At 31.1% G+C, this 18628-nt stretch overlaps 1 protein-coding gene across 15 annotated transcripts in view; it reads right to left on the bottom strand.

Annotated features, from left to right (window-relative positions):
* Nucleotides 1–18628, bottom strand: part of Mbs (Myosin binding subunit) — a 46001-nt gene that overhangs the window by 16041 nt on the left and 11332 nt on the right. For 4 of the 15 annotated variants that reach the window (XM_085944624.1, XM_085944631.1, XM_085944645.1 and 1 more), the window contains 8 exons: nt 16013–16198; nt 15790–15883; nt 13783–13848; nt 12959–13075; nt 9429–9699; nt 5826–5970; nt 5244–5356; nt 3378–3440 (listed from right to left, as the gene is read on the bottom strand). In XM_085944624.1, the coding sequence (XP_085800750.1) occupies nt 3378–3440; nt 5244–5356; nt 5826–5970; nt 9429–9699; nt 12959–13075; nt 13783–13848; nt 15790–15883; nt 16013–16198 (1055 nt within the window). Of the gene's footprint in view, nt 1–3377; nt 3441–5243; nt 5357–5825; nt 5971–8829; nt 8983–9428; nt 9700–12958; nt 13076–13782; nt 13849–14709; nt 14863–15789; nt 15884–16012; nt 16199–18628 lie in introns of all 15 variants that reach the window. The other 11 variants (XM_085944654.1, XM_085944662.1, XM_085944666.1 and 8 more) reach the window with 5 other exon arrangements.

The raw sequence follows: 18628 nt of genomic DNA, 5'->3' as shown, positions 1-18628 counted from the left end.
TGGGCACGCGCATGACAACTCACCAAAGTTTCATTGCATTCGGATTAATGGTATAGGAACGCATACAAATAGAAGAAGAAGAAGATGGTTGTACTAATTCAAAAACCTTCGCGGGCGTGCGCACAACAACTGGTCAAAATTTCATCACAATCGGATGAATGGCATAAGAACGCATACAAATAGAAGAAGAAAAAGATGATTTTACTAATTCAGAAACCTTTACGGGCAAGGGCACAACACTTGATCAAAATGTCATTGCAATCGGATGAATGGTATAGGAACGCATACGAATAGAAGTAGAAGATGATTTTCTAATTCAGAAATCTTCGTGGGCATGCGCACGACAACTCACCAAAGTTTCATTGCAATCGGATGAATGGTGTAGGTAGGCATTCGAATAGAAGAAGAAGATGATGGTTGTACTAATTCAGAAACCTTTGCAGGCGTGCGTACGACAACTCACCAAAGTTTCATCGCAATCGGATGAATGGTATAGGAACGCATACGAATAGAAGAAGAAGAAGGCAGTTGTACTAATTCAAAAACCTTTGCGGGCTTGCGCACAACAACTGGTCAAAATTTAATCGCAATTAGATGAATGGTATAAGAACGCATACGAATAGAAGAAGATAGAATAGAAGAAAAAGAAGAAGAAAATGGTTGTATCAATTCAGAAACCTTTGCGGGCGTGAACACAACACTTAATCAAATTTTCATTGCAATCGGATGAATGGTATAGGAACGCATACGAATAGAAGAAGAAGAAGATGGTTGTACTAATTTAGAACTCTTCGCGGGCGTACTCACAACAACTGGTCAAAATTTCATCGCAATCGGATGAATGATATAAGAACGCATACAAATAGAAGAAGATAGAATAGAAGAAAAAGAAAATAGTTGTAACAATTCAGAAACCTTTGCGGCGTGAGCACAACACTTGATCAAAATTTCATTGCAATCGGATGAATGGTATAGGAACGCATACGAATAGAAGATAGAATAGAAGAAGAAGATGGTTGTACTAATTCAGAAACCTTCGCGGGTGTTGACACAATTACTGACAAAAATTTTATTGCAATCGGATGAATGGAATAGAAACGCATACGAATAGAAAAAGAAGAAGAAGATAGTTGTACTAATTCAAAAACCATTGCGGGTGTTACCACAACAACTGACGAAGGTTTCATCGCAATCGGATGAATGGTATAGGGACCATACGAATAAAAGAAGATAGAATGAAGAAGAAGAAGAAGAAGAAGAAGATGGTTGTACTAATTCAGAAACCTTCGCGGGTGTTGGCACAATTACTGACGAAAATTTTATTGCAATCGGATGAATGGAATAGGAACGCATACGAATAGAAGAATATAGAATATAGAATAGAAGAAGAAGAAAAAGATGGTTGTACTAATTCAAAAACCATTGCGGGTGTTACCACAACAACTGACGAAGGTTTCATTGCAATCGGATGAATGGTATAGGGACCATAAAAATAAAAGAAGATAGAATGAAGAAGAAGAAGAAGATGATGATTTTTCTAATTTAGAAACCTTCATGGGTGTACATACAACCACTTACCAAAATTTCATTGCAATCGGATGAATGGTATAGGAACGCATACGGGACAGACAGACAGACATTCATTTTTATATATTAGTATAGCCTATACTCTTCCCGCAAGTGCAAGCAATAAGTTTACAAAGTTTTATTGCAATCGGATGAACGGTATGGCTGCGCATTAAATACGAACAAACAAACACACAAATATTAATTTTTATATATTAGATTTCTATCAAGTACAAAAAAAAGTATTTATAATACATAGAATTGTCAAGTTCAACAGAAAATTTAAAAACGTGGTATATAAAAAGTTCTTATTATCTTGTAATTATTTATTAGTCAAATGATCTATCTCAGTGTTTCTCAAACTTTCGACATCTGTGTACCCTTCAATAATTTTTGTAACACTGAGTACCCCTGAGATGCGGTTCCGCATCCAAAAACCTGTTCCTTTATTTTGACTGAATGTCTACAACTGCTGAAAGAGCACCTTCACATAGATATGAAGTTGGAAAAAGCAAGACGTATTTCAGGACTTTCTCTGTTAAAACTGGATACACAAATGTTGCATTTGCAACCAGAATGATGTTAAAGTACACTCCTTATATTTATTTTTCAAGAATCCGTCTGAAGCTAATTCCAACAATTGCTCTTTTTCCGCATGCGATAAACCTTTTAGAATGGATGTTGTATTGATGTCGTATTAATGCTTGTTGCACCAGACGCAGTCAAAGCCCGGTGCAGCGCGTACCCCCACCAAACTCTTCCCGTACCCCAGGGGGTACGTGTACCACACTTTGGGAAACACAGATCTATCTGAATAATTGCCATGTCGTCGCTGTAGGATTGGTTTGTCGAATAGACCAAGTGTCAAATGTTCAGGAGATGAAAAACATTATCCTATATTTAAATACATCTAGGTATTTAAATTGTTGTTTTTACAGCATATGCATGATGCATTCATTACAAAGTAATTTAAAGAAAAGGATGGTTCTGGTCCATTTAGATACAAAAAATGATTCTGCATTAAAAGGTCGATTTTGTCAACAACGGATATTCGACAAACCAATCTATAGCGACGATGTGATATCATAATAAAAAGTCATAATCGTAGCACTGGGGTTAGCTGAATGAAGACATTAGTATTTGATTTTTTTCAATATGGTTTACAAACATCTAATCATCACTTGAATTTGTTTACGCCGTATGCCCAACCTTTATGTAGAGCCAAATAATCAATTTTCGTATAATGATTTATATTCTCTTCAGAGTTTAGATTATTTTTTAATTAAATATGTATATACCAAAAACTCTCAATTGCATTACATACATATTTACAAGATGAAACATTATCAGCACTAGTGAAATGGCAAATACTGCAGGCTATATTCAATTTGAATTGGGATGAAATTGGGATATCCTCTAAATGTGAGAACTTTTTAAACAGATTTTTCTGGCGTATAAAGACATGCAATAAGTGTAAAATAAGTGTACAATAATGGTCAATTATATGCAGGTGTTTTGTAAGGAAAGACACCACGCCACTGTTTTAAACATCATTACATGATTATCAATATTTTAAGCAGCGCGATAAATGAAAATTTATATTCAAGATATGGAAGATAAGAAGCGTTTTAGCGTTTCACTGAAAACCTAGTTTAGGGAATTATTATTAAGATATGTCAAATATTTTATTTTTGCATATCATATTTAATGGGTGGGCCGTAATAAATGCCATGGAATGACACATACACAACTGGTTTACATTATATCTATTGACACACGGTAAAATAAAGCATAGGTAATCTTTAACCAACCTGTTCTGTTGAGTCAGTCCCACTCTCCGCTCCATCACTATTTTGTCTATCCGATGCAATCTCCTATTAAAAAAAAAAATAATTATCATTAAATGACAGGTTACAGCGCACGTTTGTTTTGGATTTAAAAAAATATGTATTTTTTTAAGTGAAGTTGAAGAAAAATCATGCAGACTGAAATTATTTTCAAGACAGCTCTTTTTAACAATGATATATTATATGGTCCCTGGCCAGTTTATTAGACGCTTCATAAAATTTACGTGAAATACATCTTGTAATAAGCCAAAATATAGTATTTATACGGACGTAATTAAGAAAGTCTTCATTTTTATTTTGTTCTGTGATTAAGAAACATAATAATAGCATTTCAAAAATTTCAGCGTTTATTTAGAGGTGATTCATGATAATTTATAAAATGTATGAATTACTTGTTATTCAACCAATATATTGGACAAAACCTTGTTTTATAGAGAAAGAACATAATCATACGAAAGTATGTAGATTTTTGTATAGAAAAATGACACGTCAAACTGGAACTTGCTTCAGCAATTTTGACAGGTAAACCACAGAAGGCTAAATTTTCTATATATGCTATGGCAAGGCTGATGAACCTGCGGCCTTTTGACTAAATTCAAATTTTACAAAATAAATCCTTTTATTTTTATTTAACTTTTTATTCATTAGGTATAAATAAATTTATTAACTATTTTTATATAATTTTAATGCGTTTTTACATACAAATTTATAATATAATAAAATCCCATAGTGTCAAAAGGAGTGAATGCACAAGTATCGGTATATACGGTAGATACGCCTGCTGTCATTTTTTTTTACATAAGTCGAATATACCCGATCTTCTTTTTGCACGGGTTTTTTTACACGGTTTCGAAATAACACGGTTTAAAAAAGTACTGATTATTTTTTATTTATAATGATTTTTTGGTTTAACACGGTTTAAAAACTAAAAAGAATAAAAATACGTATGCATGTACATATTTATAGAAAAATTGCGAAACAATGGACCGCACGCCACTAGTGCATACATATGTTGTCACCGGATGCCGCCCAGACATACATAGTGCCACTAGTCAGTCATTTCGGGTTCGATACAAGAGACGCGCCGCGTGCTTTAGTGTCAGCGTCATTAAATATTTCCAGCGATGAGTGTGACGAACGTTTATTGTCAAGTAGCGACACTAAATGAATATATTTTTCTATGCTAAATTTAATTTAAATCAAAAACTATGTATTTTTATATATAAATATTTTTATTTATAAATAACAAATAAATTTGATTTATTTTTGAGTTCAAGAAGTTCGTATTTTGAGTTGATTTTAGTAATGGAACCTATATCTACCATTTTTGTATGGGCTCCTTATCTTTTTTTACACGGTTTTGTTTTGCACGGTAGTCTTTGGAATGTATCCCCCGTGCAAAAAGAGGATCGGGTGTATATATAATATCTATTTGGTAACTGATTCTGAGTTGAAATCGCACTGAAATTAGCATTTCACCCTACCTATCTACCGCGTAAATTGACAGATGACTGTATATGCATTTTTATGTATGTCTCTTAAATATGGCCTTATTTGATTTAATATAAATGAATGCGGCCTTCCGACAGGAAAAGGTTCATTACTCTTGTGCTATGGAATACATTTGTGTATTCATCACATGTAAAAATTATTTTAGGCAATCTGTTTTCTTCACATAGCAAGACATACACTGACCAAGATAGCATTTGGTTATAAAATAAATGACTGTTCAGATGTCACATGTTTTCTGAATTAATAATTGATTTCTTTACTCGGTCTATTATGTAATAACACATGAGAATATATTGTACGGTAAACATGAGAACTTACATCCATATCCACGTTTACAACACCGGTCGAACGTCTCTTAGGTCGCCTGCGGCGCTGTATGACATTTTGCGCCGCTTGTGTGGCACCACGTGTGTCAATCTCTTTATCATCATCTATTGTAAAAGAAAAAAAAATGTCTATGAATACATAGCTCTCTTCTTTTTGGTTATTAAGCAGTTAAAAAATGATGAAAACAATAAATTATTGACAACACCAATTCATATATCAAAAATAAAATATCATTTAAACGGAAGTTAATTTTTTCAAAATGATTCTTCATAACAATGGTTTCTTGTCATTATTAAATTAATTAGATAAATCACATCATTAATATTATAAAGATCCTTATTGGAATTTAGTTTGTCCGGGATGTTTTCTAAGTTTCATGTATATAAAGTAATACATCTTCACAGAATTTATCTTAGAATAAAATTTGACAGTGACATTATTATGATTTTCATTATTTCAACGGATATATAAACAAGAGTAGCTCCCACAATCATTCAGAGGAAAATTTTCAACAATAGAATATTTATTAATTATTTTTGCTTGTTTTTTTTAACTTGTCAAATCAAACCTCACCTTTTTTGTTCGTAGTTGACGAGGATGTGCGTCTTAAAGGTATAGTGACTGTAGGTGCTGCGTCAGTCGATTCTGGCGACTCGCTGTCAGCGTTTGTGGTTTCAAGGGGATTTTTGCTCGGAGCATTGGCATCTTCCAGGGCAAACTGCATGAATAAATAGTTGAAGCTATATTACAGTTGGTTAAGCAATGCAGCAACTTACACCTTAAACACCTTTACACACAAAAAATGTGACATGTCCACCAGTTATTATCTTTTTGGATGTAGTTTTAATTTTATTCACAAAACAAAAGTGACTATGGCAAAGATGTTTTTTAAGTTTTATCTCAAAAATACCTCGTGGAGATATCATGGAAGTTTGTATACTATTCAGCAATGATGCTCATATTATTGTTCATCTAAAGTGTACAGGTAATTTATGCATCCTTCACACGCTTTTCAATGAATTCACACAAAGTTTTTGTGTATTCTGATAAAATTTTAAGATAACAATTTGATTTATTCCAAAATATATTATTTGAATTTGAATTATTGGCTTATCTAGTAATAAGATCCATGGTTGAGAAGTTGATAAAAATACTAAAAAAAAAAAATATTTTATGTTTTAATATTATGTGGCTGGATAGAAATCTGTGATCCTCGACAGGTATCAATTAACAGTTTGTGAATCACTGCTGTATAGTATACCAAAACGATTTGAAATGTATAATGATACAACAGAAACAAATACAATGTATGTCAATTATTTTTTCACACACAATACTGTAAACTTAATAAAAAATATTCATTAAAGAGATGATACGATGAGTGAATAGCATAAAATATAGATAAAAGAAAACGTTCAACATCATGAAGCGTACGATAAAGCAGATAGACAGACAGAGAAAGAAAAATGCGGTGAACAATAAAATAAACTTTGGCTGAATGAAGTTGAAAAATAAAATCGGATGAAATCAATTCAACTAAAAAACTACTTGTATTTAATAATATACTTCACAGTGTGTTTTAAACGATCAGGACAAGTTTTACTTAGCAAGCTGAATTTTTAGTAAAACAAGTCATAGAAAACCATCAATCATTACTGAAAATAAAAATAAGTCATATTATCCAATCAACTATGGAGTTTCGTTAAGAATTACATAATACTAAAGTAGTATTATCTTCTAAGAGCACTTGCAGCGTGAAGAGTGATAGAGAAAACATCAGAAGCTCAAATCTTGTACAATAGGAACAAGTTTGTTGAAATTTACTTTATACTGAAGAAAAAAGAATGCAACAAATAGTAAAAGCCGATACTGTAAATAAGAAATCGATTAGCTCATGCTCAGAATAAAATATTATCGCACATGTGGTACAAGACTATCGCAAACCAGATATTATATTGTCTAGAAAATGACTGTTTAAATTATCAAAAATAATATACCTGAAAGTTGAACTGTGACGGAGTTCATGAGCACTATTTTTTGTGTATGTTGCAATGCAATATAATGTCTAATATTATATACTAACTAAATGATATGATGACATTCATCCAATTATAATAATTATGGTTAAACAAAAATATGTAGTGTAATATATTGTCAATTATAATAATACGCAATCCGGATTATCCGAATTTCCAATGTATTCCAGTATTACAGTAAAACTCCATTAATTCAAAATTGACCGGATGGAAGCTTATGGTAAAGTAATATTCAGAAAATCCTTAAGGTTTTTGGTTAGCCAGTAAGACAGAATTGCAGGTAATCAAACATTTTTGTTACCATGGAAGAAATCGCTAAGATCTCGATTGTGTTTTCAATGAAAGCTCGTAAAATAGAAATGTAAATTACATATATTTCATAGTTATTTAAAAAGTAAACTTATTCCTAATTTCCTTTCTAAAAGGACAACTACAAAATATTTAAGAGAATTTTTCAAATACTATGAATAAGTTTTGAAACTGTTATTTGTTTGAAAAAAATATTTATATATCCAAATAGTAAACAAGTCAATTAAACAATGTCCCATAAGGCATTTTATCTTTTAATTGTTTTATTCATTTTTATTACAACGTTTTTATTAGCTCGTATTCTTGTTTGTCTGGTGGTTGTTTGTCCAGTACAAATCTTGCAATCGATTTTTAATAAACTTCCCGACTAGCTAGACATTTGAAACTTTTAGAATATATCAGAACACAATGCCAATGCATTCTTTTAATACTTTTAACCATCTTTAAGCAGAATTGAATTCATTTTCAGTTAATTCTGTTTTGTATGGAAAGCTATTTCAGAAAAATCCGTAAAAAGTAAAAGACTATTATTGGTTGCTAAGGGAGTGGTCCTAGCAACGAAATTTTTAATATATACGTGCGTTACTATGGAAATCAAAATGAAATGTGAAAATGACAGTTCAGTATTCTATATTTGTTTGTTTGTTTTTTATTTACTTCATATCAAGTATAAGCATATTAAGCATAATAATTCAACAGAAAATTTAAAAACGTTGTATATAAAAAGTTCTTTTTATCTCGTAATTATTATTACTAAACACTGACCACATTTTTAACTACTTGTAAAACAATGATATGTTTTATAGATATCATGCTGCTTTAATTGTGTAAAATACATGAACAAACTTTGATTTGAAAGAGGTACTGTTTTGTACAAATCACTCAAAAATATTATATGAAAATTTAGTTCTTAGGCGTATTTAGAATTAATTGTGTTCGTATTAACGGGGTATTACTGTAATAAAGTAAAAAACTGAGCTTATTAGACAAGGTAGAATAAGACCAACAACTTTCTGATTATGAATGTATTTTGTGTAATCAGTGTGTAGAAATGTCTTTTGGACTTACAATAGTCTTGCACCAGGTGTGGGATATGGACACATGACAAGTACTTATACAATTAAAAAAATTGAAGTACATGCAATATGGGACGTATGATAGACGTCTCAGTTAAAATGCGATCATTGGGAAGCTGCAACAGGTTACTTTGTTGTATTGGATTTGGCATTGACCTTGCAGCCGGGGTCGACTCGGAGTCTCCAAGATGGCCGACGCTCTGGTCCGCCAGTGGCAATAGTGGCCGTTGCAGAAATCGTGATATCATTATTGCTGTCCGAGTGTAAAGGCAGCGTTACAGCTACACTAGACCCTGGCTCACTTACTTCCTGCACCATATTGTATATCTAATTTGACTTTTGTCAATTATTTTTTTTAACTAAGATCTGCCATGTTTTGCAACAATTTGAAATCTTAAATGGCAACACACTACCCAGTTCGCATTGAGTTGAAAGCATTTAATAAATTTAATTAAAATGAGGTAAAAAACTCTTATTATGCATGTAGTAGAGATTGAAAATTATTAAATGTAATAAGTCAAAAATAGATATTGTAAATGGATGTTATTTCATTTGACATGATTGATACTTACTGCACTTTTGCAAATTGAATGATTTGGAGCATATTTTACAGTCATACATTTATATTGAAGCAAACACAGAATTGTGAATGGTTATCAAACAAAAAAATCAAAATGAAATGAAATTCAGCTTTGTAAATCGTTTAGTCAACAAAAACAAATAGATAAATAGGTAGAAATGGCACGGAAACTTACATTGTCCTGCGTTGGGGCGGTATCATTTACGGAATGAGTGTCCGTTTTGAGTGGTGGCTGAGTATCGGTTGATTCACTAGGAACAGTTTCCGGTGCGGCAGGGGATTTAGTTGGAGGGCTCGGATTATTCTTTTTTTTGACCAGCTGTTCTGCTGATTTAATTTCGTCTAAGGTGACACCCTGCGTCGATCTGCGAGTCTCGCGAACTCTTTTTGCGTGCGCTTTTCTTTGTGTTTCACTTTCTTCATCACGAACAGGCGGAACAAATGATCTAATAGAGAGAAATCGATTTGAGTAAAATCTGATATTGATTCGTAATATTATAAATAACAAACAAATATTGGAAAAACAATAAAAGCAACAAGAATAAAACTAAAAAAATCAGTGTAATTAAAGGTAATATTTGCTAATATTTCATTAACATTATCCCTTGAGTACTTAAGGCTACAATTTTAGCTGAGGATATAAGATAAAGCTCTGTTGAAATTTCATAAGTACTCTGGAAAATTGTGGTTATTGCGCTGAAATATTCAATAAGACTTTGTTAAGGTTCTTTGTTACAAAACATTTTGTGATCAGTTTCTGATCATTTCAGATTACGAATTCCACATCTTCGGGTTTCGACATCCTGTTATAATAACCAAGCAACCTGTGACCTCCCATCTCCCACAACATTTGCAAAAATGTTATTGTAATAGGGTCAAGACACATCATCTTGCCTGTTCATCACTTGTCTGGATGAACTGTCAAAAATTACACTTTTCCTCTTTTCCGCTAATAAATGACTAACAGTTTTTGATTGTGGATATTGTCCTGTTGCACTTTTGTTAATTTTATACTAAAACCGACAGTGCCGAAAAGTACCACAGAAATAGATGTATTTATATAGAATTTATATTAAATAAAAATGTTAATTATGAAATTGTCTGACATAGACAATGATTAAAAAATTATTTTTATAATAGTAATTCTTTTCTTGTTTACTATTTATATTTAGTTGACGACCAAATCAAAACATCTGAGGATCACGGCCCATGGGTTAGGGAACCTGTGCTTTAGATCCTACACAACGATCCACTGTGCTTGATAAATATGTTAGGATAATTTTTAATGAGACATTAGATTTACCCATAATAGAAAAATTTATGTATAGCAAACATCAATTTGAAAACATGCAGAAACACAAAACATGAATAATCATGCATAGATGTGGAGTATGTATACAAAGTAAGCTTTGGGAAAGATAAAACATATCTAGGGACTTATAACTATGACTATAAAAATTTGTTCCAAAATTTGGCATAAAACACAAACAATATTAGTAGGTAGATACTATAACTTGCTAACTTGCCAGTAATAGATTTCATCTAGGCATGCTTGAAATTAAAAAAAAATATATGCAATTGGTTTGATAAACTTTCGTCATTTACATAAATTGACATGTTTTATTAATTGAAAAAGTATGTTTAGCGGACGAAACTGGTCCTGATTGTTACTAAATTATGTGGACGGATTAAATGCTATATATTGTGGTTATTTTTATTAACCGTCTTATCGTAAGAATATTGAAAAAATATATATCGTCGCCATAGATGTCAAGGGAGCCAGTTCACAAACTCATAATGCTGAGAAACAGGCATGCAAAGATTTTGTGTGACAAATAAAAATGACATTTTTTTATTGAACTTTTTTGTTTTTGATATAACGGTGAAACTATGATCATAGACTATATGGTGTTACCTTTTTCTTATTTTGTACAAATGACTAAAAAAAATTGTATCTTGGAAGTTATGTGTGTTATATCTCTTGACCACTTAATATTGAAATGTACAAAAAATGTAGTCAAAAAAGTTTTGTGGCTTAAATCCATTGACCACTGCATCTTTGATGATTTTAAAATGCTTTTGTATACTTAACTCATTTTCGCCAAATTTGTGGCTTGGCTTCCTTGACATCTACGGCGATGATATGTAGATTTAAACAGTATTAATGAATTTAAAATAAATAAAATATTATCGCCAAATAATGTACAAAAATAAAATAAGAGTTTCCTGTAGTCCGACCAAAGCTCCATGGATGGTAAATGCGCAGTTAAATAAGTTAATTAATTCGTAAAATGAAATTGAAGTCTGTTATACAATAATTATTTTCTCAATCTCAATTTACAAAGTTGTTATTTAACCAAAAGTTTTGATCAGACTATAAAATTTCACTGAAAATTTTAAGCAAAAAAAAGAGGAACACATTCAGCTTTTTATCAATACTGTTAATAATTAAACAATATGAAATGATAAAGTGAAAACCACTGAGCTCGACCCTGCATTATATTATATTATTTAATATATTCATGAAATATATTATGCACAATATGAATCTATAACACTTACTGGCACTTCTGGAATGTTTTTAATACCGTGAATTTGGTAACGGGAACCAAATAAATATTTTGCAAGTTGGCAGATTAGAACTGAAACACGGCGACTTGTTAATAGTGCAATCTTTATTTACACTTTTCAAAATGAACGGCATACATGTTTGACGGGTGAGTGATTGTTCATTTAAATATCTGCACGTCATGTTCTGCTGAATTTGTGAATTCGATTCATTTGTGTACTGAGAAGTAACTAATTTCCCAATTATTTCAGTACAGCCTGTTTCATATTTTCTGAATTGATCGTAGCAATAATAATATGGAATTGAGTGTCTTAGCGAATATAAAATAATTTTGAATGTTAGCAATTTTCGATAGATGGGGTTGAAAATCGTGATGTTTGCGACAAAGAAATCCCCAATGCAAAATGAATTGCAGCTAATTTAAACAGTGGTCTAAGAGTACTATTTTTCAACTACAGTTTCATATATTTACGCTCCGTGTTGTAAGGAATGTTTTCTTCTTACTAAGTCTAAAAATCAGTTACATGTAAATTGTACGTAAAACATTTCATCGTAGCACAGTTCGCTGTGAGCTTTTTATAGGAAAGAGATGACCGTATACTATACGGTCGCCAATTTTATTAGATTCAATATGAACATTAATTCAATTTTTATAGCCGATTTTGACAAAATTCATGAATTCAAAAATGAAAACCTAACCTAATCTAAAAAATAATCCAGTATATCGGCTATTTTCAAAATTTGTTTGCCGCTGGCTTCCTGTAAACCGACAAGAACTGTGTTTTATTTAGACATGAATCTTATAATATATCTTTATCTCAGTACTATACGACCCAAAGAGGTTGGACGCTCTTTAATTTACGGCCATATATCTCCGATACAACATTTCACGGTGAAGTGTGATATGGCGAACTGCATACGTACAAATTTCCGGATAAGCAAGAAATCAAGCTCAATGGTGGATACTATGTACAAAATGTACTAAAATAATATGCACTTGAAACATCGACAAACACAAAGAATATAAAGTTTTACATGATAGGGAGATATGGGTGTCTTGGTGAGCACATAAATCAAAAGCACGAAACAATCTGAAATACAAGCCCACTAGTGATCTATATCTCAAAAAATTTTACTTGAAAAAATTCTTGAAAATATTTCCAGGGGAAAGTTTGGAGATTGGTGTTGGTGGAGTGACTGGTGATGAATTGTTGCTGGTTGCGTTACTTTGCTCGTTCACACTTTCCGTTGAGCTGAATAAAATACATTACATTCATACAAAATAAAAGATTTGACTATTTTAACTACGGAGGATTATGCAAAAGCTGCGTTATAAACAAAAAAGTCTAAATTCATTATTTACGTTTATACAATAGTCACAATTACGAATAACTTCTCTAAATGTAAGATTAATCACCATTTTCACACCTAAACAAAGCATATTGGCCTCATTAACAGACTTTTTGCGAGGAATGATTATAAGCTAATCGCCCAGGCTGTGGATCCTTGCCCTGGATTAAATACACTATTTTGAAAGTATTTATTTTTTATTAAAGGACCGCCAAGAGAGCTATTCACAGGGATATAGCGTTAATAATTACATTAAATTGAATTAACTGATGGTTCTAACAGGCGGATAGAGAGTAATGAATATTAAAGTAGACAGTTGACATAGTTTTTGTAAACACTGTGTAACTTTAGAGCAAGGTGTTCTTAACGATTAAATATAATACAAACCCTCGGTTACCAGGCACCTAAACTTCGCCCTTCTTATTATGAAATATTGCTGATCATTTTCATAAACCAGTTTCTTATTTCTAGATAACGCATATCGATACCCTCATAAAGTAGGTAATTGATAATCCTTTTGTGGCGTGTTCTATGTATATGAAAAAGGACTTTTCATAGATACCACACGCAAATTTTGCTAATTCTAAGATATTTCTCAATATTGACATACCTCCTAATGTTGGGCGGAATCGCAGGTGGAATTATTTCTTTTTTCTGCTTGTCTTGTTGCAATAATCTGAAAATAGAACATTTTTCAATTAGCTATTATTCAACATATCTATCATTAATATATTTCAATATTTTCCAATCAGTGCAAGAATTAAACACCCAAAAAGCATTATAAATACATATTATTTTTGGGTAATGTACCAAGAAAATGGAATGTAAAATCAGTATAAGAACAATAAATGATTGTTAGCTGAAAGTGAATGTATGATATTGAAGTGTCATCAAAATATTTTTGATTATTTCATGAAAAATTATGTTTGTGAATGAGATATTATTTAGAAATGATTAATGTTATTTTGATTAGTTGAATATATTATGCATTAACACATTAAGCGACACGAGTTGTGAATGCCATCTGCTAGTAAAAGCCTTTAACTTTAATAAGAAACACTTAAGCAGGCGAACAGAGAATTTTGAATATTGCGCTATTGTAACGTTTGCGTCCACAAAAGGTCACTCAACTTGCAAACACATAATGCTGTTTCGTTACAAAGCAGTATTTCCAATCAACCTAAATTTAAATTTACGCTTTATGTAACAGAGAATGATGTTGATTGTTCTTGGCTATCTCAGAGACAAAAAGATATTGGTCATTATCAAATTTAGCAGTTACTTATTCCAGTCACAATTCTTTATAAATCATAGAACTGAGTAAAGTGACAAAGTGTAATCACAATATTAGTGTTGCACAAGAACGATAAATCACTTATGAACATTTTTACTGTAAGGATTTAAGCTATACTATCATATTTCAGAATACAAACATTATACACTGATAATAGAAGCAGTAAAAACTCTCTCAAGTAACAGATAAGTCGGTGAAAGATTTACGCTACATTGCCAACTCAATAAATGAACTATGACATACCTATAGTTGTGAGTTATAAGTGGGGAATCCTTCAAACTTGCTGACCTAACTACCGTAGTATCATGTGGGGGCGTGGATTCATGAGCAGGTGGAATAGAGGGACATGATGATGCCTTTATTCTAGCGGTCAGTGCCATGTAGCGTTGATAAAACCTGCAGACCACCAACCAACAAGTCAACAACACAAGCAGTTAACATGCAATGTATGAAAACCAGCAATGTGAAACATTTACAGCATTGTCAAACATCCATTCTAGTTATTCTTCATTGAAAACAGAAATAATTAGAAAACAGTTACCATGATAAGCTAATGTGTAAAAATATTAATGAGGTTTAGTTTTATAAGCAGGCAAATTGCCATGATTCTGAGAATTGTATTAAACGAAGCTCATGATTTTACATGAACGGCAGATACTGCAGATGCAGCAACAGCCAAAATGGTAATTTCAATGTTTTAGAATCCAATATTTATGCGTAATCAATATCAAAACTGAATGGATTCTTATCCATTAAGATATCATATTTTTTAAATTTACTCTTGCAACTTCAATAATATCTTTAGTGTAATCAAACTTTTATAATTTATTTTGATGTCAATAGTTATGAACATTTTTTATTTATTTATTAACTACGAAGTGTAAAAGACTTGTGTATGTGTTATGATTACCATTACATAGCAAAACTAATATTGAGACAGTTGAATACCAAACTTTACTACATAGTAAAGTAAATTAAAGATACGTTGTTTCGATAGTTATTTCGAATATGGTACAAAAAGTGTCAAATCATTACAACTTCGGAGTTTACGGATTATTTTAATGGTAATCGTAATAGAAATAAAAGTCATTAAAAGGAATTGCTTACTATTACAACATTACTAATAATATGGCATGTGCCAAGGTTGACTGAGAAAGTATTTTTATTATGATTAATAAAAAAAATATTGAGATTGCTAAAACCAAATACCCGTAGAATTATTTATTGTTAATCAATGTTAAGTTAATTAATTAGAAACAAGAAAACTCTCAAGCACAAAAAAAAAAAAAAGAATGCACCACGTCAGCAAAAAGTTATACTCACGTTTTATCTGATTCACAACTGTTTGTACGCCGAAGGATTATATTATCACTATCGGAAGACTGAGGATTAATTGTATTTTCCTTCTCCTCCATACCTGGAAGTTGACAAAATTGTTTTGTTATAGTTTCACCTGAAAAGGCAATAGATCTAGGAGGGAGATCGTCTAGAGGAAGTGTTTCTGGTGGTGAGGAGAAATAAAAAAATGAACACGATTTCTACTTACTTGGGAAGTCATTGTGATTTGGCTTTTGTCTCGATAGATTCAACCTCCATGAAGGAGGTTCATCATCGGGCACTGGTTCAGTGGGACTAAATAATATTGTCGGTGTTGTTTGCCCACTGCTCGACTTTGGAGGTTTAGTTTCTAACGTCGGACTGTGTGAATTGAGATTTAAGGCATTTTTCTTATCTGAAATAACATATAAAAAATTAAAAATACATTTACTTATTGTTTATTCTTAATATTATCCTCCCTATTTACTGGAGTAGATATAGTTTAAGTCAGCTCCAATCCTCATAGTTGAGCAGTAATCGTAATCTATAATATATATTGTATAAAAAATCTACTTTCAATTAAGGTATATACATCTACATCTACATTTTCAAAATAAATTACTTAAATTATTGATGGCCATTAAAAAGGCTAATCATATGTATTATTCAAATTAAATTATCGAACACAAATAATGATAGAATATATAATATTCTGGCAAATATTATTACATATTTACATTCTAATTATTATCTACACAGTGTTTCTCAACCTTTTTTAGCCTGTGGCCCTCTAATTGTAATGGTTGCTCGGAGGAAAGTTTTTAAAACGAACAAAAATGGATTTTTCATTAAATATATTTTTTAATTGCAGTGAATTGATGTTATTTAATGTCTGATTGCAATGTTGTCAGTAACAAATGAAAAAACCGCCTCTATTTATGACAAGCTTTTGAGAGCAGATGAATAAATAACTTGACTAAATCCAAATTCGGAAAATGCAATAAAATGTAAATGGGTGGGAATTAATCGTACAGCGCGTTAGTCAAAATTCACATCAACAAAAACATTAAGAAAATAGTTTTCACATAAACTAAATAAACCAAAAGTAAAATATGTTTTTTTTTTTTTTTTTTTAAATATAAGTAAACTTGGGTTTGACATTATTTATATGTAAAAATTAGATATTATGAAATAATAAACAATGCGATCCATTGTAATGTTTTATTGCGGATAATTTTTTCAAAAATGTGCCTGACTAGTAGGTACCATCAATACAATGGATTATGATATTAAAGAAAAAATTGGTTTTCGCCTAGTAAACCTTAAAAATGACGGCATACACACAAAATACCATTTATATATCAGGCTCTATCTATATTAAATTTATAACCTGTCATCAAATTGATCATGTCTTTTTGAATGTGTTTGTTCATAGACTTACATAATATAATACTATATTTATGTATTCTTGTAATTAACTTAACCGCAAAGAAGAGCAAAATGTACTTTCCGTCGATACATGTATTCATTTTTGAGTATTATAATAATCTATTGACAGGTGAGAAATATTTCTTTTCATTGTGAAAATCTACCATTTGATAGTTGTCGATCATTTGTGAAAACCATCCATTTCCGGTGTGAATTTCATCTATTTTGATGTTGTCGGCACTAAGTGAAAATAGTCTATTTTATTGTGCGAATACATATTCCCCAATATAAATTACCCCTCTCCTTAGGCTCTTCATCAATTGCAATTCTGTCCCAGGGGCCCAGTTGAGAAACACTGACATGTTGACTATCCTTGTTTCCAATTATAATCTATATGTAGAACATGCTTAATAAGCAAGATATTTCTGTTGCTGTATATTATACTAACTAGTTAAGACAATAATAATTGTGATGCAATCCAATAAAATGTGATTCATAAATTTATAAAACAAAAAAGTTTATAATGGATGCATTTTAGAGAAACGTTCATAAGTACTAAAAATTCTTGAAATATGAAGATTAAAAAATTTAGTTCATGACAATATATTTAGGGTGCATGTCAAGAGTGAATTGGTGTCAAAAGAGTGCCTGAAAAAATTGTATGGTAACACTTGTATGACTTTTTTTGCCAAGACTATATTTATTATTTGATGGTTAAAAAATATGAACTGTTCTCTCTCTCTCGAACTCTTCTTCTAGAACTCTCGCACAACAAAATATTTACAATCGTACAAGTGTTTTCATGATTGAAGTTTATTTTTTCATCATTTAATTTTCAACAGATGGTGTGGTTGGTGTATAGCTGTTTATTATTGAGTATTATTATTTGATTACATAAAAAAAATATTTATCCCAAAATGTTACATTAATTAATGTAGCTCTCAATAAAATAAAATAATTTATAGTTATAGTTTAAGATGTGTGATTTAAAAATATATTTACAAATAAATTTAATGAAGAAAAGATTTTTTTGTTTAAGGACATTAATGAACATACATAGTTAGGTTTGCTTAGGGCAGTAATTTTAATAATAATTTTGAAGTTGTTTAGAACTGTAAAAAGTGTATTCTCGCATTTGTGATTTTTTTATAATGGTGAATGATTTTCTTGAATATTTAAATCTTATAGGTGTTTTAGAAAATCACTAAAAGAGGCATACACTTTTTATATTTTTAAATTCCATAAACTTTGGGTCGAATTAGTAAAATTAAAACTCGTCAGTCTGCTCTTAATAAGAATGTTTTTTAAAAAATGATAGATGGAAAAGATTAATCAAAATTACTTGGACTGAACTGACAAAAGAAACATTAATGTAGTGGTTATAAACATTGCAAGAATAATAAAAAATACCACCACA

This window comes from Rhyacophila brunnea, unplaced genomic scaffold (genome assembly GCF_057557595.1).
Source record: "Rhyacophila brunnea isolate RB1 unplaced genomic scaffold, BYU_Rbru_1.0 scaffold_1, whole genome shotgun sequence".
In the NCBI taxonomy this organism is placed as follows: domain Eukaryota; kingdom Metazoa; phylum Arthropoda; class Insecta; order Trichoptera; family Rhyacophilidae; genus Rhyacophila; species Rhyacophila brunnea.
The sequence above is the reverse complement of the archived record's forward strand: the minus strand, read 5'-3'. Positions and strand labels throughout refer to the sequence as shown.